The sequence below is a fragment of the Tursiops truncatus genome, chromosome 2, assembly GCF_011762595.2.
Source record: "Tursiops truncatus isolate mTurTru1 chromosome 2, mTurTru1.mat.Y, whole genome shotgun sequence".
Taxonomy (NCBI): Eukaryota; Metazoa; Chordata; class Mammalia; order Artiodactyla; family Delphinidae; genus Tursiops; species Tursiops truncatus.
Genome location: NC_047035.1, coordinates 152,353,746 through 152,378,174, shown reverse-complemented (window position 1 = coordinate 152,378,174; position 24,429 = coordinate 152,353,746). Strand labels below are relative to the sequence as shown.

Here is a 24,429-nt window from a genome sequence, read left to right as displayed (position 1 = left end):
AACTCACCGATTTGAAATACTTTGAGTTAATGTAGTTACAGATTAATTGGATATGCACTTATTATTTAGAACTATGAATACTAAGACTCAAAATATATAAACATTAATAATCCTCATATATTTTAAACTAATAATTAAGTAACTCAGTAAATGTTTATTGAGCAGTTACTCTCTACATAATTCTCTTGACCCGATTCCAGGGTTTCGTAATTGTTTATATTTTCCTCTAAAGTACAGTTGCCTCCTTCCCTCACTTTAATGTTTTTCTGTTAGAAATCAGACTACTATTTTTATGGAGAACATGAGAATTCTCCCTGTCCTCAATATTTTGTTTATAATTAATGGTTGCTTTTTAAAAAATATTTTATTTTATATTGGAGTTTAGTTGGTTAACAATATTGTGTTAGTTTCAGGTGTACAGCAGAGTGATTCAGTTATACACACACATGTATTCTTTCTCAAATTCTTTTCCCATTTAGATTATGACAGAATATTGAGCAGAGTTCCCTGTGCTGTACAGTAGTTGCTTTTAAGAGTAGATACTGAATATTTTCTATTTTTCACAGGGCCTACAGGATGTATGGAGTGGGCAATTAATAAATAAAAATTAGCTGAATTGAAAATTCTGTGTTCTTAGAGCTTGTGAGACGCTTTTACAAATGTTTTCTTTTATTTCAATTTGACAGAAAAGAAAGGGGCAATTTTCTGAACCAGACTTTGTATGGAGGGAATATTTATACACTTAATTTTGAAATCCTGAGAACAACCACTATTAGTTTCCTAAGGCCGTTGTAATAACATACCACAAACTTAAGCACCCAATACCCATTCTTGAGTAGGTTAGTGAAAAACTAAGTACAAATCTCAACTTAGAAAGTTAAAGGCTCAGGAGAGGTCGTCAGTACAGCTTGAATGAAGTAAGTCCCCGCGAGCGGTTCCGAATAACAGGGATGACTTTGTACAGAGAGGAAGCAAAGGGCTTGATGCGTCCTGTTTGGCGGGTTCAGTACCAAACTGGTACTTTCATGATCAGCTAAAAATACCCCAGGTCAGTTCTTGGCTAAGTGGATGAAATAGTTGAGAGCACCGAGAAGAAGATTAGGGATGAATTGAAATTAAGAAAACAACTCAGCATAAAACCCCCCACGTTCTATGACACCCCATTGCAGGTGAGCTTACAGGGCCAATGTTTGCTTCTTGCTGGACGTCATCACAGAGTAGAGGGAATATTGCCTCCTGTATGTTGCCTGTGGGTTTTTTCTTTTCAAAGCATCTGGCCCTATGATCTCTCAGGGTCTTGACAATAACGTAGTGTCAGGTGCTACAGTGTATGGTATATGTATTGTTTCCTCTTTAAACACATAGATCAGTGGACACACAAGGATCTTAAAGAACACCCTGGGGGGAACATGTTAGTTTAGGGACAGACTTGGCCATAAATGACAGGTTTCTGCCTTATGCTCCATCTGTTTTTGCACTGCTGTGCATGCCTTCCTAATATCACACGCAATTCCTCTGATATGATTGTAGCTGTGAACGGATGGGATGCGGTTGGACGGTGATGACGTGATGCTTCCGGGTTATTTCCGTTTCATTGGAGGCTGAGGAGAGATGTGATTTTCAGTGAGACACGTACACCCACGATACTAGCTATGTTCCCTTCCATTGTTGCCTCCCTGACCAATTCCCCATCAATATCTGTGGCCAAGGTGGAGACTATAGGGAGTCGAGGTTATGATAACTAAGGCTTTTACTTCATCAGGACTCACAGCAGGTAAAAAGTGTACCTGGTCCAGTACTTGGATAAAATACCCAGGCTCCTTTGACTTGGGTGGCGGTTGAATGGATCCAGAATTGTGTATCTATAACTGATATGCATTAAAAGTGCCCTTGACATCTGTAAATAAAGGGCTTCCACTAATGGCAAAGCAGTAAGTTAAATTCAGCTTGCTTTGGTCTCGAGTGATTCCTGTCTCACTTGCTTCATTGCTTCTTGCTTTCCCCATAAGTCATGTTTAATAAACAGAAGGAAGGGGCCGCTGAGAGAAGGCTAATTGAGAAAAAAAGATGCTACATGTGACCATTATTATATTTTTACACAAACACATAAGGAAAGGCCTTCCATGCACATATTTCTTCTCTGTTGAGAGTGTTCAGGCTGTGCTCATAATACACGGAACAGTCCACATCTGTTATTTCTTTAGCTCTTTTCAGCTTTGAATTATGTATCTGTTGGTGCATTTGTAGATTCAGCCTTTAGGAGAAAACTCCTTGTCTATTTTCGCATCTGAGACCTAGGTTACAGGCCAGAGAGAGAAGGTTAAGAGTGAAAAGCTTTCCTTTCTCATTCCATCTGGTCCAGCCAAATGAATTAGTCATCTGGTCCAGCCAAAGGGGTAAGAAAGGGTGTGAGCCGCTGTTACCATAGATTGTCAGGTTGTGGTTTCTATGGTGACCGACTTTTGCTCTCTTTTGGTAGCTAAATACAGCAGCAATACAAAACTCGTAGCTGAGTTTGGCCTTCAGGCACTAGGATCCTTGGATTCTCCCAGAATTTGCTCGAGGCCACCTATGTAGGGCCAGAACTTAATTTCTTGAGCATGACATTCCCTGTCCCACCTGGCAGGGTGTCTGCTACCAAATAATTTAGCAGTAAGTGTTTGTGTGACTCTTGGTTGCTATTTCCTTCTCACCAACTGAAACCCCAGTGGTTCTTTGAAAGAGAGTCTGTCTTAGACAGTAGGTCATGTTGTGACTGGACGGGTGGCTCGACCCCTGTATCCTGCTGGTGTTGCTGGCCTGACTTCTGAGTTTCTGCCCAGCAGCTGGTCCCAGGCTGGCTTACCTCCAGCTCTGGCCCCGAACACCCAGACCTGGGAGCTTGCCCTCTGCCATTCCCTCGTTTGTCCTTCTCATCTCTTTAAAGACTTGGAGAGGTTTGTTAAAGTCTCTCGGGGATGGTGAATCGCAGAGATGTTCAGTTTGTGTCATGCCCATCCTTTGCCACTTTCAGAAACCAGAGGAGGGGCTTGTTTGTGTTATTTTTCATGTGCTCTGGGTTCTTGAACTGCAGCCCACGCATTACGTTAACTCAGAAAGTGCCGCGGGGACATCATGTTTTTATGCATGTTGGAAAAAATCTGGTGAGACCTGCTAAAGAGGGCAACTTTGGTCCAACAGTAAAGGTAACGATGAAAATCGCAAAGGCCAGATGTATAAAGAGTTCACTCAACAATGGCTTGATTTCAGGGCCCCCTACACTGCTGCCTGCATCTGCTAGATAGCGACTTGCTTTTAATTCTAAACACTAAGAATTTAAAAATACAGTCCACTCTTAGTTATCTGAGCTGAGAGTTATCCTTCCCAAATGGCTTCTGTTGGCCCCTGATTATCCCGGCTCTCTCCAGTTCCTGGGTTTCAGGGAAAGCAAGATAATATTTGCATGAACTTCATGTCATGGGTGTTGGGATACAAGGAGGGGACATCGATCTCTTATTTATGAAGCAGATGCATTTCAAAGTGATTGTCATAGCATATTTTAATTTCTTCTAGATTTTCCATGCTACTCGCCATTAGTTAGAATAATTAAGAATTGATCATAATTCTTTTTTCTGTGGATGATTTGATAATAAATGATAGTATAGTTGTATGGAGGCAGGGTTTTTTTTCCCCTCAAAACACGGACAGATTATTTTTTTTTGTAGGTTAGGTCGTACTTTTTTTTTTTAAGATTTTTTTTTTTTTTTGATGTGGACCATTTTTTTTTTGTCTTTATTTTTTGTTACAATATCACTTCTGTTTTATGTTTTGGTATTTTGGCCACGAGGCATGTGGGATCTTAGCTCCCCGACCAGGGATTGCATATGCACCCCCTGCATTGGAAGACGAAGTCCTAACCACTGGACTGCCAGGGAGGTCCCCTAGGTCGTACTTTTAATCTCCGTCTTTTCTTTCATGGATAGGCAGTTGTAAATTGCAGGATCTCAAGTAGGCAGATGGATGTAAAGAGAAGTTTAAGTTCATTCTGTCTACAGAGGTTTAAAATCTAACGGAAAATGAGGACCACATATGATGGGGCCCCAGCTACTGAACCTTCCGCATATTCCCTCCTGCCTGAGAAAGGCCCCCTGGTGCAGAGGTTTGTGTGAGCTGCAGGTGTAAATGAAAGTGTGGGCATCCTTCCGTCCTGCGAGTTCTCTCTTTCCTTCCGTGGGCAGCCAGTGTACAATGAATTTCCGCGTCAATGGCACAAAGTCAAGGATAAGGTGAAACTCTGCCCCCTGTTTCTTCTCCAGCTCCATTTATAACCAGAAGAACCCACATAAACAAATCAGATAACCTTTTTTTTTTTTAAACTGAAATTTTTATTGAGATAATTGTACATTCACATGCAGTTGTAAGACATAATACAGAGAGACCCCATATACCTACTCTTCACCCAGTTTTCCCCAATGGTGACATCTTGGGGAAAAAACACAGTTTTGCAGCCAGGATATTGACATTGATACAATCCATGATCTTACTCAGATGGCCCCAGTTTTACATGTGTTCATTTGTGTGTGTGTACTTTTTACAAATTTTTTATTTTATTTTATTAAAAAATTGTTTTGAAGTATGGTTGATTTACAGTGTTTCAGGTGTACAGCAAAGTGATCCAGTTATACATATATATTCTTTTTCAGAGTCTTTTCCGTTATAAGTTATTACAAGATATTGAATATGGTTCCCTGTGCTGTACAGTAGGTCCTTGTTGTTTACCTGTTTTATATACAGTAGCGTGTATATGTTAATCCCAAACTCCTAATTTATCCCTCCCCCCTTTCCCCTTTGGTAACCGTAAGTTTGTTATCTATGTCTGTGAGTCTGTTTCAACAAATCACATAAACTTTTACATGAATAGATAACGTTCTGTGTTTAACATTAAATAAAAGGAATGGATGAGTTTAGAATAGTAGAAACCTGACTTAAAGCCCCCCCAGTATTTAAGAACATGTCATGCTTGGAGTCGGTGGAGGGATTTCCAGATTCCAACAGAATTACTTTTTGCCTAATTATCTTGGTTGTGCTCAGAGTAAGCACAAGCATACATGGCACACGTAACGCGCCTTTGCAAAGGAATTTGGAACATTTGATCACTTCCCTTGTGGTTTTGTACAAGTTAGTCCACTTGCTGGACCTTGGTTGTTTCTGAGCTTCCAGGGCTCCTGGGAGACTTCAGGTCCGTCAGGCAGGGGGGTGGTGAGCAGGGCGTGGCCGACGCGTCACAATTCCTCGTTCTCCTGTAGTAAGTTACACACCTTTGGGATATCTTTGGGATATACAGTATATTAACGTGCTCAGACCCTTCAGGATAGCGTACAGAATAAAAACACAAATAAAGCCGTGAAGACTTCACCTGGACGCCCACATCATCCTCCAGTGGAAAGTCGTTGCAGCGATGTCGACCGTCGCTTCAGTTGTTGAGCCCAGACAGGACGGAAGAAATGGTACCAGCCACTCCCCACACTTAATCTCATTATTCTCACGATAACCCGACATGCAGGTATTATTAGTCTTCCTGTAACTTGAGGAAAATCAGAGAAGCTAATCTGTCCTACCTCACACAGAGCCTATGGTGGAAGCAGGACCTAAATGCAAATCTTAACCGACTTTAGGCTTAACTGTATCTAAATCAGTGGTTCTCAACGGGGGAGGATCTGGTAGTTCTCTCAGTGTCTGGAGGCATTTTGATGATGACACAGAGCTGGGAGAGATGCTACTGGCATCTGTGGGTAGAAGCTGGAGATGGACGGAACATCCTATGTGCACAGGACAGCCCCTACTAACAAGGCATCAGTTGCCCCAGGATGCCAGCAGTGCCCAGGTGGAGAAACCCTGGCTAGAGACTGGGTGCTTTTCTTACCAGGAGGTAGGTTGACCCATGGAAGGCAAGGGCAGCCGGGATTTGAGGACGATGCCTGAGATTTTCACTGTTCTTAGATCTGTGCCAGGCTGGCTGGCAGTTGGCACTTTCCCATTGGGAATCTTCTCCACCTGTGGCAGAAAGAACACAGATGGACGTAAGCCCCTGTGTTGCAGTAGCTCCTGCTGTGTCCAGAAAGGGCAGGACACAGAGTCAGCCTTGCCCATCACTGACTCTTCATTCTCCCTCTGAAAGCTGGATTCCACATGCGGGGAGACAGTTCAGGGCCATTGGCCTTGTTTCCATGACAACAGTTGAGTTGCATTGAGGGCTCTCAGTAGAAAGGAACACCCAGCAATAATTTTGTCAACGGCATCTGGCAGTGGGATGTGAGGCTGGGGAAAAGCTAACCCCCAGAGCCCCGACTGTGGGTTTCTTTAGCCCACAGCCCTCAGGCTGGACACGTGTGGAGATACCCTAGCTCATTAGGAGAGAAGTAACTAAGCTTAAGAACAGACAGTGTAATCACTGTTTACCTGTACCCACAGCATAGGCTCTGTTTTTTTCTCATAGTGGTACTGTAAGTAAGGTTGAATTTCTTGCCACTTAACAATGCTTTTATGGTGCATAAGTATTAATGAAAGGCATCCTCATTGCCCCTGTTTTTTTTTTTGTTTTTTTTGTTTTTGCGGTACGCGGGCCTCTCACTGTTGTGGCCTCTCCCGTTGCGGAGCACAGGCTCCGGACACGCAGGCTCAGCGGCCATGGCTCACGGGCCCAGCCGCTCCGCGGCATGTGGGATCTTCCCGGACCGGGGCACGAACCCGTGTCCCCTGCCTTGGCAGGCGGACTCAACCACTGCGCCACCAGGGAAGCCCTGCCCCTGTTGTTTTAAAACAACCAGTGTACCAGTTTTTGGACTTACTGTGGAAATAGTCCTGCTATAATCGCCTGTTATGAATTCTTGTGGTTCAGGTTGAAGTATATAGTACTACATTTTCTCATGACTATTTTTTACCTTGATTGAATGCAGGACTAGTTGATAAAATTGCTGTTTACAGCTGTAAGTAAAAAAATGGAAACGCTTATTAGTGTTCAGCTTATAGATGTTTTATTACCTTTTTGTTATAAATATTTCATTGGCTGAGTTTAATTCAGTGCAATGGAATTGAAATATAATAATGCTATTGATTTAATAAATGCTGGCATCCTAATGTACATTTTTAGATGCAACTAATATAATGAGGGTAATTATCTAATGAACATGTGAGCACTAGGTCTTTCGTAAAACAAAAAGAGGAACAGTATGATGAACTGCATTGGAGTTTTTTTTTTAGCATAACATAGCATGCTGATATGAATAAAGGAATTAAAGCCTAGGTCATTATATATTGATTTGAATGTAGTACTAAGTAAAACCTTCCTCTGACTTTTCTGAAGCCTGTTCTTGGAAATTATGCAAATTAATTGAAGCCTTTGAAAAGATGCCTATGCAATGTTTGAGGTCCCTACGGACCAAAAACTGGCATGTTGGAACTGAAAAAATTATATGGTGCAGTGTTTTTGTGTATGATGCGCTCGAAGATTTTAGTACTTAAAAAAAATGTGGAGCGGTGTTGAATTGCATTATCAGTTTTTTTGTCCATTTTTTTTCATATCAACATAAGCAAAAAGAAAGAACCGGAGGATTAAAGATTGAGGATCAGATGGCCACCATTAAGGAAATTCCTGGAGCATCTGATTGTGGAACTCAGGCTGTAAGAATTAGGTTTCTGCACAGGAAATGAGGCACTGCTTTTCTTACATGAAAATCCTCACCAAGTGCATTTTAATTGTGTTGTGTTAATTAGTTTGAACTCCCTCTCCCCTGTGCCACATTCTTCATATTTTTATATCGTGTGGGGTGTATTTATCCCATGAAGCAGGGCTGGCAAGAAGCATCAGCTGTCTTGGGAGTCTGTGATCAGCACATACTAAATCATAAGACCGTAATTGGCAATGCTTCCAGCCTCTAAAGTAGACGGAGAGCAGTGGGTTAAGATCCAGGAGGCATTTGAGAGATGAGTTGAACCTAAGATGATCGAATGTTCTTTCTTTTTCCTTGTCTTTTGTCTCTCAATTAGTAATACCTTCTCCTCCTTCCATAGATTAATACTCTGTCACTTATCTGTTTCATAGAGAACCTCAGTATTTACCCTGGAGCTTCGTCATTCTGCCAATGACCAATATTAAGGCAGCTCTGTACAGTAGTGTTTCTTAAATAGCGCTGCTTGATTCTTCCAGAGTCAGGTTGTGCTTTCTTCCCAGGGCTGGTAGTCCCTTCCGAGGCGCTTAGGGGACCAGTGAGTACCTGGGGATGCTCTGAGGTTGTCTGATGTCCTCTGTCTCACATGTGAAATAAAGTGGGACACCAGCCAAACTGTAAAGGCAGAACAACCAGGTATATTGTGTTTTGTCCAGACTTCTTTTGCCAGCGTTGTACATGTATTTATCACATCTCTGTCATTTTCTAACTAAATTTCAAGCTTCTCGATGTCGGGAACCACATCCTCCTCTTTTTTTTCTTCATTCAGTACACAGGTTAGTGCTTAACATAGAGTATTGAAAAATACCACTGGCAGATTGAGACTCATGGGGACTTTGCAGCTGGGGACGTTTACTAGATGAACCACATTTATCAGGTAAACCTGTCTGGGTTAACATTGATAATGTTATGAGAGATAGGTATCGATGATGGATACCTTGTAGAGCATCACAGGCATTTACTGGACACATTTTTTAAATCTTCGTGGCTTAAAGAACACGAAAGCAGTTAGTAAAAATATAATGGTTCATTGTTGATAAAGACTGATTGACTTTATATATAAACATTGGGAGGTAATTTTAGTGTCAAAATTTTCTCTCTGACGGTTTTTTCATAAACCATTGAAAAGTGCTGTGAATTGACAGCAGAAATTGGAGGTTTTCAGTAAGTGGTCCGTATTAATAGCTATCACTTTTTAACTTGGCAATATCTGTCTTTGAGAGCATCTTAGGAGCTTATAGGTTATAAGGGTTTTGTTTGTTTGTTTGTTTACCATTAGCAATAAAAAATGCAAAGATCCATTTTGGTCTTTGCTTCCTGGTCTGGGCCATAACCTGATAACTGATCACACACAACTAGGTAATCTGATGGCTAGATCATGTACTTAGCGTCAGACCACATGGATTTGAGTCCTGGCTCCTCTTTTTAGCTGTGTGTTCTTGCTTAGGTAACTTAACTTCTCTGTGCCTTAGTTTCCTCTCTGAGATGGATCCCACCCCGTAGTCTGTTGTGAGGGGAAAATAATAATACAAGGAAAGTGCTCACAAGTATTTACAGTGTGTTCATTGCTGTTACTCTTTCTACCGGCTTGAATATTATAAACCAAACCAAGCTACTCTCAGTGCAGTCAGTGTATCTTAGTAGGAGTGAGTGAAAGCTCCGTGGGGTCAGGAGAGAAGAAAGCTGATGAAATTCGTGTGGATTACGGAAGTTGATGTGTGTATAATCTCTTTTACATTGTCATTCGACTGAAAATAAGGTTCCCTGAAGAGTAATTGTTAAGGTAGGCTAGTAAGACAGCCCTCCAGTAAAATGAATGGTATTTTTACTTCTGATCAATTTGAAACTACTTCAGGGCAAAAATAAAATGTGTAGCCATGAATGTAGATGGGAGTGACATTGCCAGCCTGTCTTAAGGAGTTTTTCTGTAAGCAGTTTAACGGGACTCCAGTTCGTTTGAATAAACAGTATCTCGTGAGTGTGACAGGCACGTTTGTAAATGTCCTGAGGATTTACTGCTTACTCCTGATCTCAGGAATAACATCATTCTTGATCCAATAATTTAGAGGTGTGAAGGATTCTCTAGAGCTTTGCAAAGGCCAGAACGTATCTTTCAACCCACAGTGCATTTCCCATCATCTCTCAGTAGATAATCGGTTTTGTGAATCATTTCAGGAACCAGGAACTCTCTCTCTGTCTCTCTGTCTCTGTCTCTGTCTCCCTCTCCCCACTTAGAATTGAGAATGATTAGCTGGTGTTTGTAAATGAACGCATGTACTCTGACTGCATTAACAGCCTGAAGTAAATGGTCTAGTAGTGATACATTTGTTTTCCAATGAGAATATCTTACATACTATGTACCCTTTCTTATATACCAATATGGATGTACGTTTATACACAAAAAGAGCTCAGATGGTCTGTGTGTTGGCTTATTTAGAAATTGACTGGTGTTGAATTTTTTATCATAAAAATCTGTTTGTTAGGAGTGCTGAATGACTCCTTTCGCCTCTGAAATCAGACTTAAAATCCTCAATCCAGTATCTTAAGACCCAGTCTCCCTAACTAAATTTACAGTTCCACCTTCTCAGAATCTTTTCTTCGTCATTCTAAGTCTCATGCTTTTTATATTCAAAATTAAGTTTCACTCCTTTAAATCCCTGGGCTGCCGTCATCTTGGTGGTTATAATATTTTGAAGCTACAAGTAAAGATAGTGTTTGTTCTGAAATTTTTTCTAAACCTGGATCTTCCATGGCTGTTCTTCATGTCTTCTCCCTTTCGACAAATGCAGTTTTTGTGTGTATTCTGTGCATCACCTAGTGGCATGGTGTGTGGAACCCCAGGGGTTTCTAATGAATGCCAAACGAGTGAACGAACGAATGATAGAATATAGAATCAGAATGGATGTCAGGAAATCTAGTTTTTGATGTTTCTCCAGCTTAATTCAATAATTATGTCTGGGCATCTTTCTTGGATGAACTGCATAACGTAAATGAGAGGGTTTGGCATTGACTGGAAAATATTGCATGTACTACATGGCTAACAGTCATGTGTTTTAAAGATTTCCAGTGACCAGAAATCTAATAGGCAAGTCCTTTTAGAAAATACTGCCCTTCCTCTCGAGTTCAAAGTTTCTGGCATTACCATTCATGAATAACATAAATATCGGAGTAGCAGATTTATAATCATAATCAAACTCATAATCATTATGGTCTTTGCTCTTGGATTGAAAAATTTTTCATTTTGTTGACTTGCTTTCGAAACTGGTGGGACTTGTACACATTATTACCAGTTTTCTTTTTTCCTTTTAAATGCTGATCAAAAAGTGACCTTAAGAAAATGGAAGTTAGGGCTGGGGATAAAGGGATGTATTTTATAGTTTTCAAGTTCCTTTCTGAAATTTGGAGAGGTTTAATAAGGTATAACAGGTAGATATGGATATTTGAGACCAAAATATAAAAAACCAATGTGTGTATGCAGCTACCTCTCAAAATGTCCGGCTTCTTTTTCAGTATATTAAACAAGAGAGTTTAAGAGTTTTCACATAGTTTCGAACAAAAACAGATGCATTTTCGCAAGTAAGAAATTTGTGTGCTTACAACTGAAACCTCGTAGAAATAATTTAAGGTGTAGGAAATCTGAGCCATGATTCGCAAGGGAAAACTTGTTTCTAAACCTTCGTTCACTAAGCATTATTTTTAAACTGTTTAATATTTTAATGTCATCAGGACAGAACATTGTCAACAATATTTTAATTGTTTAAAAATATGTCATTGACATTTTATTTTCACCCCACATGTGGCCATGGATGATTTTGAGGTGGGTGGTATTTCTTATGTATGAGCAGAGGGAGAGATTCTCAGAGGTTGACAAGGGAGCACAGGGACATCTATAAAGAAGTAAGAAAATGTGTGGTATCTGCACAAAGTGATCCCCTCTTAACCTAGAGGTACTGTTTGATGCAGGGTGCCCTGGAATCATTAATGATAAGCATTTGTAACAGAGTCCACAGCCTTGAAAAGAGAAAGTTATCTGAGGACCAGATTGCTGTCCTAAGCTTGTACGCTTTATTTCTAAGGAAAGGCAGGTCCCACTAGACAACTGTGAATCAAGTAAGGCAGCAGGTAAAGGACAATCATTAGTGTAGGGTTGGGTTCCTGGGGGCTTTAGGGTTTCCAGCCCAGCATTGGGAGCTGTGATTGAGCAACCTTCTGGCAGAGATATGAGATGGGTGTAGACTTAGCTAAAGACTTCAAGTCAGTGGTCAAGGTCACAGTGAGAGCCTGGGATATAGAAAGTGCCTGGGGGTTATGGGTCAACCCTACTTAGAAAGCTGGCTCTACTCAGAGTGCAGAGGGAGGGACAAAAGTGTGTGGGTCAAAGAGCGGGCACACAGTCTGAAATCAAGAGGGGATTCGGACGGTGGGTAGACCAGAAGCCCAGAATGCTGTCAGGACAGCCCTACAGCAGAAACGAAAGGAGAAGCAGACGGGAGAGCAGGTGAGAGATCAAAATTGCAAGCAGAGCCCTAGTGTTAGAGGCAGCCAGGGAACAGGCACGAGTTTCCTGTTATTGGTGAACCGCATCTCAAGAACGTTTAGCCTTGTAGCTGTGAGTAATGGGAGAGACACTGCAGCAAGGAAGGACATTGCTAGCGAGGGAAACGGAAGAACTTCCATGAAACTAGTACATTCATCTTGCCCATTTATCATAGCTACACATGTCATTAGTGCCTGAGGACATTTATGTAATACCAAATAGTATCATAACGACTGCTTGATAAACTTGTTGAATACATTCAGGCAACGTTTTATGGTATGTCTTAATTTTAGAATAATTCCTCTTTTCAGAAGGTTAAAGGCTTTTGTGCCTGAAATGGAAAAAATATTTATCTGCAAAATCCACTTATGTGATTCAGTTCTTACTGATAGATACTGGGGTGCGTTGATGTTTGCTGAGAGCATTAACTTTTAATCTTTTCTTTCAGTCATTTTGGGTTTCCTACTTTTGTATTAACACATGTGGTTTCTGGCTCTGCCTTGGTGTTTGGGGTGATGTGTGTTGATTTGCATTAAATCTCTATGCTGTTTCTTTTGATTCCTTTTCCAAGCCACCTTTAAAAGTAAATGCTTTATTTTCAGTAATAAAAAAAGGAAATCATCTCCTGTACCTAAGAATATTTTTTAATCAAGTGATGATTGTTAAGTTCAATGAGTTTTTGTCATGTAAGTCCTTGCCCACGGAGCACATCACCTTCCTCGTTCTGAGCAACCCCCTCCCTGCACGAGGCACCCTGTGCTCCAGCCAGACCCAGCATTTATTGCTCACCCACTGGGTACAGAGACTTGCAGGCAGCTGTGGCCACATGAGAAATGACAGGTCCTTGTGGTTCCATAGGCATTTACATTCTGTACCTGCTTTGGTAAAGCAAAGCGGTGGTGGTGAGTTTAATAAGTGGATCTGGTGTCATACACTGTCCTGTTCTGATCAGCTTTTGTGGGAGGGGCAGGCACAGCCCTGTGGGCTCTGCACGGTCCTCAGAGTTGGGTGTATTTAGAATGGCATCCTTGAATTAATGAAAAATCCACTTTAGGTTCCACATAGAGGCAATATCGTATGATATTTGTCTTTGTCTGACTTACTTCACTTAGTATGATCATGTCTGAGTCCATCCATGTTGCTGCAAATGACATTATTTCATTTTTTTATGGCTGAGTAATATTCCATCATATATATTTATACACACACACACCATATTTACGAAAGAGAAATAGAGTCACAGACGTAGAAAACAAACTTAGGGTTACCAGAGTGGGGGCTGGATAAATTAAGAGTTTGGGATTAAAATATACACACAACTGTACGTAGAATAGATAACCAACAAGGACCTACTATGTAGCACAGGGAACTCTACTCAATATCTTGTAATAATCTATAATGGAAAAAAAAAGCTGAAAAAGAATATATGTATGCATGTATAACTGAATCACTTTGCTGTACACCTGAAACTTAACATCAACTATATTTCAATAAAAATTTTTTAAAAATCCACTTTACATTGGCAGATAAAAGAAAGTCATAGATCCCCAGATATTTTTGTACTTCTCACCCAATTGATGTATTTAGAAACAGGAGGATTTACTTGCAGCTATTATTTCCTCAGGGACAGGCTGCAGAGACATTTATTTATCCACTACTGTTTATACAGACTGTGAGTTATGAGGTGACCTTCATCTCTGCAAGATAAATCCTGGTGTCCAGAGTCCCGCCAGCCTCATCTGTTGCTGTGTAGCTGAAGTGGTTATTGAAATTTGTTTTCTTGAGAAGGCAGGAAGGCTCCACTCACACACATAAGGTTGCTGCGAATTGTCTATAAAACTGCCAGGCACCTATTAAACAGGGGGTGTAGCTCATCTTTATAGAGCAGGAGATGGGTTCTGATTGGGCGCAGGGCTGTTTTGGAGTCTTCTATACCCACATGTCCAAGGACCAGTATCAGTACCAGTAACTGATAACCTCAGTGCTCTTCAACACAGAAGACAAGCTGTATCCCCAAAAAGATCCTCCCCGAAGCCTGCAAAGTAACTCCAGTAGCAAGAGGCCGTGTTTTCTGAGGAGGCCCCTGCCGTGTTTTAGATGACTCATGGCTTCTATTACTCTGCCGAGCTTTCCTGATGGCCCCTAGGAAGATCAAAGCTGTGCGGTGTGAATTTTTTTTGCTTAGTATAAGTTTAAGCCTGGCCACCAAGGCTTGTTTCTCCCTTGGAAAGGCAATTTAGCCTGCAGAAAATAATTAAATCCGTGATATCTTGCCATAATTAGAAATCTGAAATGGGGGAGGGTTAATGATTTCAATCCGATTTCAGTTGCCCACTAAAACGATCAAGGAAAGCATCCAGACAGTTACTGAATTCGCTTACAATACCATTGCGTTTAATATTTTCGTTCTTTTCCCCGTAGGACCATGCAGATTTGAGAAGCCATTTTTTCACAGTTGGGATGAAGCTAGAAACAGTGAACGTGAGGGAGCCCTTTCACATCTGTCCTGCATCAGTGACCAAGGTGAGGTCCCTCCCTTGCTTTTCACCTCCGTCTCCGTAGTGGATCCAGTAAGTCTTTCTACTCCAAGCCAACCAGAGGAAATAGGCTCGTGTGGGGATCTGTGGTGACGCGAGTAAACCCAAGGAGGAGGGCCTCCTCTCCAGTACAGTGCTGTCTCAAGCTCCCTTTTCATCACTGATATCCGAGTGAGTGTGATCAGATGCCTCCTCTTGCAATGGGTGGGGTGAACTTCACTTGTCCTCCGATAGTACAGGATGCAGACGCTCGTGTCCTGCAGAGACTTGGAGGAAGATTCAGATGCTCAACTGTGAGTTCACAGCAGTGAACTCAGCCACTGAATAGGTGGCATCTCCTCTTACTAACCACAGTGACATGGAAACTGCCATTTGTCCCTGTGCTCGTGAGAAGAAACCGCTGATGAGTTTGTAATCTTTGTAATAGTAACTTGCTTCTCCTGCTGCACTGATCATATTTCATATGATCTATTTTGCAAATACTTGGAAATGGTGAAAAGCAAGTTCCCGTCTCCAGGGGATTAGCACCTCGCTTCCGTTCTCTCATCTGCTTTCATTGACTAAAGGAAAAGTCATACGTCTAACGTTCGTAGATTTAAAATGAAAGTACCGTTTCACGCAAAGACATTTTTATTATGGCCTTGATAGTCTTTTAAGATTCTAATTTCCCTTCCGCATCAAAGAAATCTCAACGAAGTTACCTATCATAACATACAAAGTATGTGTTTCTACCTTAAAAATATATATGTGTATATACATACATACACACACACATACCATTTATGTCCTGTTAATGACGCGAGAAACCAACAAACTAAGATTCTTAGCCAACATGTGTTTTACTTAACGGCCTTCCGTGCATTTCCTGGGGTTCTAAAGTCAATTCCATTTTAATTTCTTTTTCTGAAGGAGACGGGATTGTTAATGTGGTGATTAATAGTATGAAGTTATTTGAGTCATGCTTTTTTATTTATGATTTTATTCAAGATTTGGTAAAAGTTGAGAAATATAGTGGTGATCATGTATTACAGAATATGGGAAATGGTTATAATGAAACGTCCTTTTGTTCTTTGCTAAAGATTTTTTTCTTTAGTGAACATAAATTATTTTGTAACTGTTAAAGCAATTTATTTAAAGGATAGCTGCGTAGAACAAATAATGACTTACGCTTTGAATGATCATCTCGGGTTGAAGTGCCTGCTCTCGCTGTTCATACACCATTCCTTTATAACCTTTTTATTTGAAATGGCTTTTAGGGTTCTTAGTGTGTGTTCTGGTAGTTGGCACATTTTTCTAAAACTAAGGAGTGATACCTTGTTGAACCCTGGCCGGAATTCCTCTTTCTTCCAAGCAGGTGATTCGGTAATGCCAGCTGCCCATTCATCTGGGTATGTGTCATTCCCTTCTCATTCTAATAGGCCGTGGTGTCATCTTCACCTGGTGTTTATAAGATAAACCAAACCGAGGTGCAGTCTGTCAGTGGTCGACACTCACATTTTTCTACCTTTAAATAATTGCAATACATAATATTAGAATGTGACATCCTAATTATCATCAGTTTCAGCCCAGGTATCTTCATCTCATTAAATAGACTTCCAGGGACAGTAGTTTGGTTTTCACAAAAAAGAATCTTCTCTCTAAATACATGTCATTGGAGGTTGGGGGTGAGGAGGTATTTTCTCTGGTTTTTAAGTCACTTTTCATTTTATTTTTTCTTACCCTTTGTACCTAAGATAAAATACTTAAGTCGGGCTTCCCTGGTGGCGCCGTGGTTGAGAGTCCGCCTGCCGATGCAGGGGACACAGGTTCGTGCCCCGGTCCGGGTGGATCCCACATGCCGCGGAGCAGCTGGGCCCGTGAGCCATGGCCGCTGAGCCTGCGCGTCCGGAGCCTGTGCTCCGCAACGGGAGAGGCCACAAAAAAAAATACTTAAGTCATTCTGTTTCACATTTATCCTTCTTCCTTCTCTTACTGGCCGTGTACTGCTGCCTCTTAGAACTTGGGTCGGCACCTCCCCAGGCACAGGACTCACCTACAGGTCATGAAGTAGTAGAATATTCTTAATGTAGAAGCTGTTTATAATTAAATTTATTTCTCTTACCATTGGAAAAGGTTTTAGAATATTACGTTTGAGACTCTAACACACTGTGCTGTGAAGTATAACAAACGGACAGGAAGGCAGAGAAGCACACAGCAGATTCCGTATTAAATGACCAACCTTTGGCCCTACAGGGGGACTGTGTTGGCGTGATGGGGAGAATATCACCTGTGTATGTGAGATGCGTGGTTTAGACAAAGTTTCCTGGAATTTGACACGTGTTGGGTTCTGTTTCTAGGTCTGCTCGCTCTGAGCTGCACAGTCTTGGGCAAGTTGGCTAACTGCTCTGGGCTTTGATTCTGAGGCCTGTGGTTCTGGACCAGATGGACCAGTGTCTCTGAACCATTTGGGACCATGAACCCTGATGGATTTGAGGGAACTTAATTTAGCTTTTCCTCTGAAACGTGTGCACAGGAACGTGCATTTTAATAGGCTTGGAGGTCCCTTAGTGCCTGTTCTCACACAGTTCAGCTTTGCTAAGGGCTCCTGCCTCCAGAACTATATGATACATCTCTGTGTGAGCATGTGTGTGCGTGTATGCATAAGGCTCTAGATCACATTAATTTAACAAATACTTACTGAGCATTTGTAGACGCTGTTCTGGATGCTGGAAACATAAAGTCCCTGCTCTTACAGAGCTTATATTTTGATGGCGGGGGGAGACAGACAAGAAATAAAATTAATAAGGAAATAAAGTATGTTAAATGCTAAGGAGAAAGGGGCATCCGGGAAAGGACCTCTAGGGTGTTGGAGTGGAAGGAAGGAAGATGTGATTTTAATTCAGGCTACCAGGAACGGCCTCCCTGAGAAGGGGAAGCTTGATCCTTTGCTCCTTAAAGGCTGTTTCCAAAAGCAACTCTCAGGCAGCAGATTTCTAACGAGTTACTGGAGTTATAACATCAAGAAGAACAGAAGTCAGTTCACTCTTCCTGCGTAGCTTTGAACCAGGTTGCTTCCACAAAGTGTTTTGTAAACCAGGGAGCCAGGAATCAGAGCTTAGTAAGAGGGTTAAGTTTCCTAAGAAAGACTGGTTTATGTCTGTTGAGTTGGGAAAGCGATTTTTTGCCTCTGGCCTGTTTTACATTCTACATTCTTTAAATCCATCATGCTTTTCAGTGTGGCTGTCCACCTGATTTTTGCACTCTGCTTTTTCCATCAGCATGTCTTGTTCTATTTCTTTTCCTCATTGACTTTTTTCCTTATACTCAAGTAGGTGTTCAACCAGTTCCTACGTACAAAGCGTTTGCTATGCATTGTGGGAATATCTTGATGAGTAACAAACAGGATGCTGTCCTCAAAGGACTTGAGGTCTATTGGGAGAGATAGATGTGGTATCAGACCACAGGAGGGAATGAGAATTTTCGGTTCAGAGGTTCACGTCTGATGCTGTGTGCCAGAACACAGAGTGAGGCGGGGGCGGGTGGGGGGGGCGTTCCAGCAGTAGTGGCTTTGGGGACACATCTTGAAAAATACACGGACGGTGGAGTGGGCTATTTAGACTTGTGAGAATATTGAGTAAGGACATGCCCGGTGTGAGTGATTTCCTCTTGGGTTGGAGGGATGGGACGCAAGGTGAGGCTAGACATCTCTGAGCCGGATGGTGGAGATGGTCCCATCTTGGCTAGGATTTGTCTTACTTGTTTTCTAGCTTGTTTTTCCTCTGGCTTTGGCTGTTGGTTTACTTCTATAAAGTCATGCTGATGTTTTTCCTTCTCTGTCTCCGACATAATTCTGGTTTGTTTACTTTCCATCAATATGGCCACAATGATCAACTACCTTTTTCGCAACTGGCCCACTTTTGTAATATACACTGAAATTCCAGTTTGTGCTGTGGTCATTGGGATGAAATACGCTTGCTGCATTTGGAAGCTGTGCCACTATTTCTCACGAGTCTTACATGTTAATCTCAAGGAATTAACCCCAGGCTCTATCGTCTTTTCTTTCAGGTTTTTAATAATCGTTTTTTCCAAGTGACTATTGATGACCTCAGACCAGAACCTAGTAAACTCTCGATGCTGTGCCACGCGGATTCTTTGGGGATTTTACCAGTACAGTGGTGCCTTAAAAACGGAGTCAATCTCACACCTCCCAAAGGTTTGTATTCTGTGAAAATTTACAGGGTTTGGGTGATTCAGGAGGGCGTCGTATTGTCACTGAAGTGATGCTTTTGTTAATCTGGAGAAGTTTACACTGTAAAGATTTTAGATGTAGTGAGAAAATAGTTTGTTTCATGGTTAGCCTGACATAGGAGTCTGTACAGCTCCCTCCCCTGTGGAGGTGTGTGGCCCTGGGCTCCTCCATAAACCATTGTTCCCTGTCTGTTATTGTATGATTGGCAGCTGTGTTGCTGCTGTGTGTTGAGAAACGGTACAGTATTGCTAAGTGATTGGGGTTAAAAACTTGAACGCGGAAGAGAAGTGACTTTAAAAAGGCAACAACATACCAATGAAGCATTTCTTTACATTTTTATTTCCAGTAAGTTGAATTTTCCCCAGAACCCAGTTGCTTTCAGATTTCCAACACTTTGATGCCATAAGACATGACAATAATTAAGTTGGGAACCAGGTTGCATTGAAGTCATTTTAAGTTGAGACCCATAAACCACATGTCAGTAAGTATACTTCAGGAATGTGATTTGTTGTCCCTGTAGGTCTAAGGTTTATCCAGGGAAGGTGCAGCAAGGAGAAAGGTGAGAAGATGGGAAGGAAAAGAAAGGGAATGATAGAAGACAAAAGCAGAATGAGAGTAGAAAAATAAACTTCAGTGGAGATCTTAACAGATAATCTCAAATAAAGCAGGGGTTTTGTGCTAACCTTTTCAGATCACCAGAGACTGGATTACTTGTACTTTAATTGTGCTGCACCTGACTTACCTATGGCGTGACTGTGCTCCCCTGGGCTTTTATCCTGACTTATGCTCCATCCTCATCCCTCTGGAGGAGATTCTTTTGAATTATTTCCATGCAGCTGGTGCTTTTTCCCATTAAAGTTCTTCAGTAATGGAGTGCATTCTAATTACACTATGGTGAACTTCTACAGAACACTGATTCCACTGTTCTCAGTGCCAAACTCGCTGAATCTTCAAAATGAGGATTGCCCTCTGAGGAGACTTAGCTCCAGAGAGTTTATATAGCCTGCCCAGGGCCCCAGGCTTAGTAAGTAGCAGGACAGGAGGTCAGGATTATGGTTCTGTGCTCAGTAGTGGGTGGTGAGGACTCCAGTTCACGTGGCCTCTGCGTTTGTGTCCATTTGGGGGCCTAGAGGTGACTATCCAAATCAGTGTGCTTCAGTTATTCAAGACGGTTAGATGAGGACACCCCTGATATTTCACAGGTACTCTGCAGAATCAAAGACATGATACACGTCCAAATATTTTTATAATCTTTTAAGTGATGATACAGGTGCTATGCTGTAAACATCTATTGGTGGTAAGGAAGAGAAGTCTTTTCCTGCTGTGAAGTTTCAGCAGCTGGTCAGTTTTAGAGTTTGAAAGCCCTCAGGCCAACTTCTAATCAGAGCATGTGTGTGGATGGGTCCCATGTCAGTGAAGAAAGATGTTTTCTAGATATCTAAAATGCTGCTCGGGGGACTTCCCTGTGGTCCAGTGGTTAAGAGTTCGCCTTCCAGTGCAGGGAGTGCGTGTTTGATCTCTGGTCAGGGAGCTAAGATCCCACATTCCTTGCAGCCAAAAAACCAAAACATAAAAAATGCTGGGACAAAGTGAGAGAGTGGCATGGACATACATACACTACCAAACGTAAAATAGATAGCTAGTGGGAAGCAGCCGCATGGCACAGGGAGATCAGCTCGGTGCTTTGTGACCACCTAGAGGGGTGGGACAGGGAGGGTGGGAGGGAGGAAGATGCAAGAGGGAAGAGATATGGGGATATATGTATCTGTATAGCTGATTCACTTCTGTTATAAAGCAGAAACTAACAGACCATTGTATAGCAATTATACTCCAGTAAAGATGTTAAAAGCATTATTGCAACAAATTCAATAAAGACTTTAGAAATGATCCAATTTTAAAAAAATCTTTAAAATGTTGCTTGGTTGGACTTTGCAAATTCCTAGTTAGTTCCTAGTAAAATAGGATCTGTTTAAGAATTTTTAAAAAATGAGTTGGGTATCTCCTCACATAGTTAAAAAAATAGGAAAAACATTTATATATGCATTTTGGATTCATGGATGGCAGAGGTTTAACGTTTACCAGCATCTTTAGAATTTTAAATGTGTTTCAGACGAGGTTGTTCACATAGCTTGGACCTTTGCTAGGAAATGGGTGTGCTTATTTGGATAATGGCATTTCATGATATTAAGAAAATTGTTTTATATTAATGTAATTGAACTCTTAAGTGTGCAGTGAAATGATGGTACAAATATATTTATGATATTAAATATTTTTATGTCTTAAGCGTTTTATACCTACCGTTTAGCCATAATTATTGCATCTTCTCTGTCACCCCAGTATTTGTGATATTTGGTGAAATGAAATTGTCTTCATGTCATCTTCCAAACTCTTCCTTCCCCTTTTGAAAGTGAAGCATACCTTTTCTAAGAGGAAAGTTTCTTTATGGATATTATATATTATTTGTAAAATATTGAGTAATGGTGATCAGTACCTTCCAGTAAGAAAATCTCAGTGGTAATAACCATTTTTAAACCCTTGAAGCATTCAGGAATTCTGATCCACCAGTAATCTGCAGAGGTTGTCTTTTGGCTGTGGGATTGTTGTCTTGAAATAGTAGAGCTTTTAGTTATAAACCAGTGAGAAGAAGAGCAACACTTACAGAAAAAGGTTTATGAATATGAGCAGACACTTCACAGTAGTAGAATCATGACTCTTATGTAAACTCATCATGATAAGAGAAATGCCCGTTAAAAATCCTACTGAGATGGCATGGATTTCTCAGATGAGGAAGAAATCCAAAAGAGAAAGAAAGAAGCGGCTCTGTTTTGATGGGAGTCTGGAGGAACAGGATTCTCAGATTTGCTGGCAAAACGCAGGTAGGTACAAACCGTATGGAAGGCAGTTGGGCAAATTTAACCAAAATTGTAGATGCGTTTAGCCGTTGCCTTAGCAGTTAGACTTGTGGAAATTTCTCTTAAACTTACAATTTACAGGTAATATGCATAAGAGTTTGGTTTTTTCTGCAGCATGATATATAATAGCAAAAGACTGGGGAAAATCCAAGTGCCTGTCTGTATGGGATCGGTTAAGTCGATTTTGGATGTTTATATAATGAGAACTATGCAGTTGTTAAAAAGAATGAAGATAATCTCTACATACTGACATGGGAAGCTCTCCAAGATGTACTGTGAGTGACAGATCAGTGAGTTATAGTATGATGTCTTTTTTGTTAGAAAAGAGGTTAATGAGGATATATATTTATGTTTGCACATATTCCTGGAAAGAGACTATGGAAGGTTGCGTAAGAAACTAAGAGACACAGATGTAGGGGACAAACGTATGGACACCAAGGGGGAAAAGTGGCAGGGGGTGGGTGGTGGTGATGGGATGAATTGGGAGATTGGGATTGACATATATACACTGATATGTATAAAATGGATAACTAATAAGAACCTGCTGTATAAAAAAACTAAATAAAATAAAATTCAAAAAAAAGGAAACTAATGAAAATGATGACTTCTATGTGGGGTATGGAGGTGGCGACCAGGGCAGATGGGAATGAGACTTCACAGAATACGTTTAAAATCTTTTTTTTTTCTTTTTGATCTGAGTGTGAATGTATTATCTATTCAAAAGGAATCATATGATATTACAGGTAGAGGGTTTTTATACCTAAAAGGATCTTAAAGATTATCTCATCAACTCCAATCATTATATATGTGGGGAAATTGAAGCTCAGTTGTGTTAAATGATTTTTTAAGTCTTGGGTCTGAACTTGGCTTAAAACCCCAGTCTTAAGATCCCAAATTGAATGCTTTTTCTGTATAACCAGATCCACCCTTTATTGCTGTTTTCTTTCACTGGTACCTTCGTAAAAGCCATCCTTCTCAGTAATTTGGGGACTTTTTGGTGGCCTTACGCAGGACTGAGGGATGTCAGTGGACCATGACTTACCCATGACGGGAATGATCTATGTGTCAAAGCATTTGGAGAATTTCAATTCTCGAGAATAATATTCCAAGTGTTTGCCATTATAACAAAGCCACAGCTTTAGTTACTGAGCTCCCTTACCATTTGGGGAGACTGTATATTTATGTGTACCATATATGTAGTAAAGTATATTTATTTTTGTAATTAAAGTGAATTAAAATTGAGAGATGCTGGTGGTTTCGGTAGTGATGATTTTATGGTTTCTTTTTGAAGTAACTTGTTACGTGTCTTACGTGTCAACACCTGGTCTGGGAATCATGCTGTCGGATGTTTTCCAACACCATTATTTGCTTTAGTAATGTATGAAAGTAGATGCTCTTTTTAAAAGTTTGTTGTTTTTCACTCGAATTTTGAGAGTATGTAGGATTTATTACACATGTTGAGAAGTGAGTTTAGATGTTTTCTTGTAGGTGTGTTCCCACAAAAGTATTACATTGTTTAGATTTCTGCTTATAGTTACAATGTGTTGCCTGATCCCCAAAAGAGAGTAACCCACTCATTCCCCATTGGGAAGCAGCTGATGAAACAAGACACCTGGGTGGTAGAGGAGATGTGCAGACAGCATACATCCCTACTCACATTATTTTGACTCCTTTCCTTTTAAAAAAATCTATCCCCAAACTTTATATACAAATCGTCTAAGCTAGAATGGATCGAAATGTTTTATTGTTGTCTTTGAGCATGTGCTTTCTTGGTAAGCAAAGGACAGAATCTTGGAGATTTTATCCCGTTCGCTGAAACCCAACAAACAACAATTCAGTGTTATAGGCTCTCTGAACCGGGGTCAAACAAGTAAATAAATCAAGCAGGCAGAAATGCATATAGGTTGCCAACCATGACTTGCTACTTTTAAATCATTTCCTTAATCTCCTTGGCATGTAACACCCAAGATTAGTCACAGAATCAGCAGGGGGATCTCGGTAGACAAGTGAAGCCTATCCCTTTCTGTTGTAAAATGTGTGAGCAAAAGCTAAAGTACGTCACTTATTTTTGCACTTCGTCTCTGCTCTTTGGCCATCTTAATAGACACACAAACTTCACACAATTTAAGAAGTAATTTTTCTTTTAATTTATTTATTTTATTTATTTATTTATTTAATTTTTGGCTGCATTGGGTCTTCGTCGCAGTGCGCGGGCTTCTCATTGCAGTGGCTTCTCTTATTGCGGAGCACGGCGCGCAGGCTTCAGTAGTTGTGGCGCACGGGCTTAGTTGCTCCGCGGCATGTGGGATCTGCCCGGGCCAGGGCTCGAACCCATATCACCTGCATTGGCAGGCGGATTCTTAACCACTGTGCCACCAGGGAAGCCCGTAAAGGTGTTTTTTTTAATGATTTTCAAGACCCACATTGGTGAACCCTAATTGGTATTCTCTTTTCCTCAGACGCTGACTCATGCGACCTAATCCTTCTGTCATCTCCTATTTCAGACATA

At 40.9% G+C, this 24,429-nt stretch overlaps 1 protein-coding gene across 3 annotated transcripts in view; it reads left to right on the top strand.

Annotated features, from left to right (window-relative positions):
- The window catches only part of SFMBT2 (Scm like with four mbt domains 2), a 205,719-nt gene that overhangs the window by 110,742 nt on the left and 70,548 nt on the right, over positions 1-24,429 (top strand). For all 3 annotated transcript variants that reach the window (XM_073801524.1, XM_033852337.2, XM_073801525.1), the window contains 2 exons: positions 14,665-14,766; positions 18,825-18,972. In XM_073801524.1, the coding sequence (XP_073657625.1) occupies positions 14,665-14,766; positions 18,825-18,972 (250 nt within the window). The remainder of the gene's footprint in view (positions 1-14,664; positions 14,767-18,824; positions 18,973-24,429) is intronic.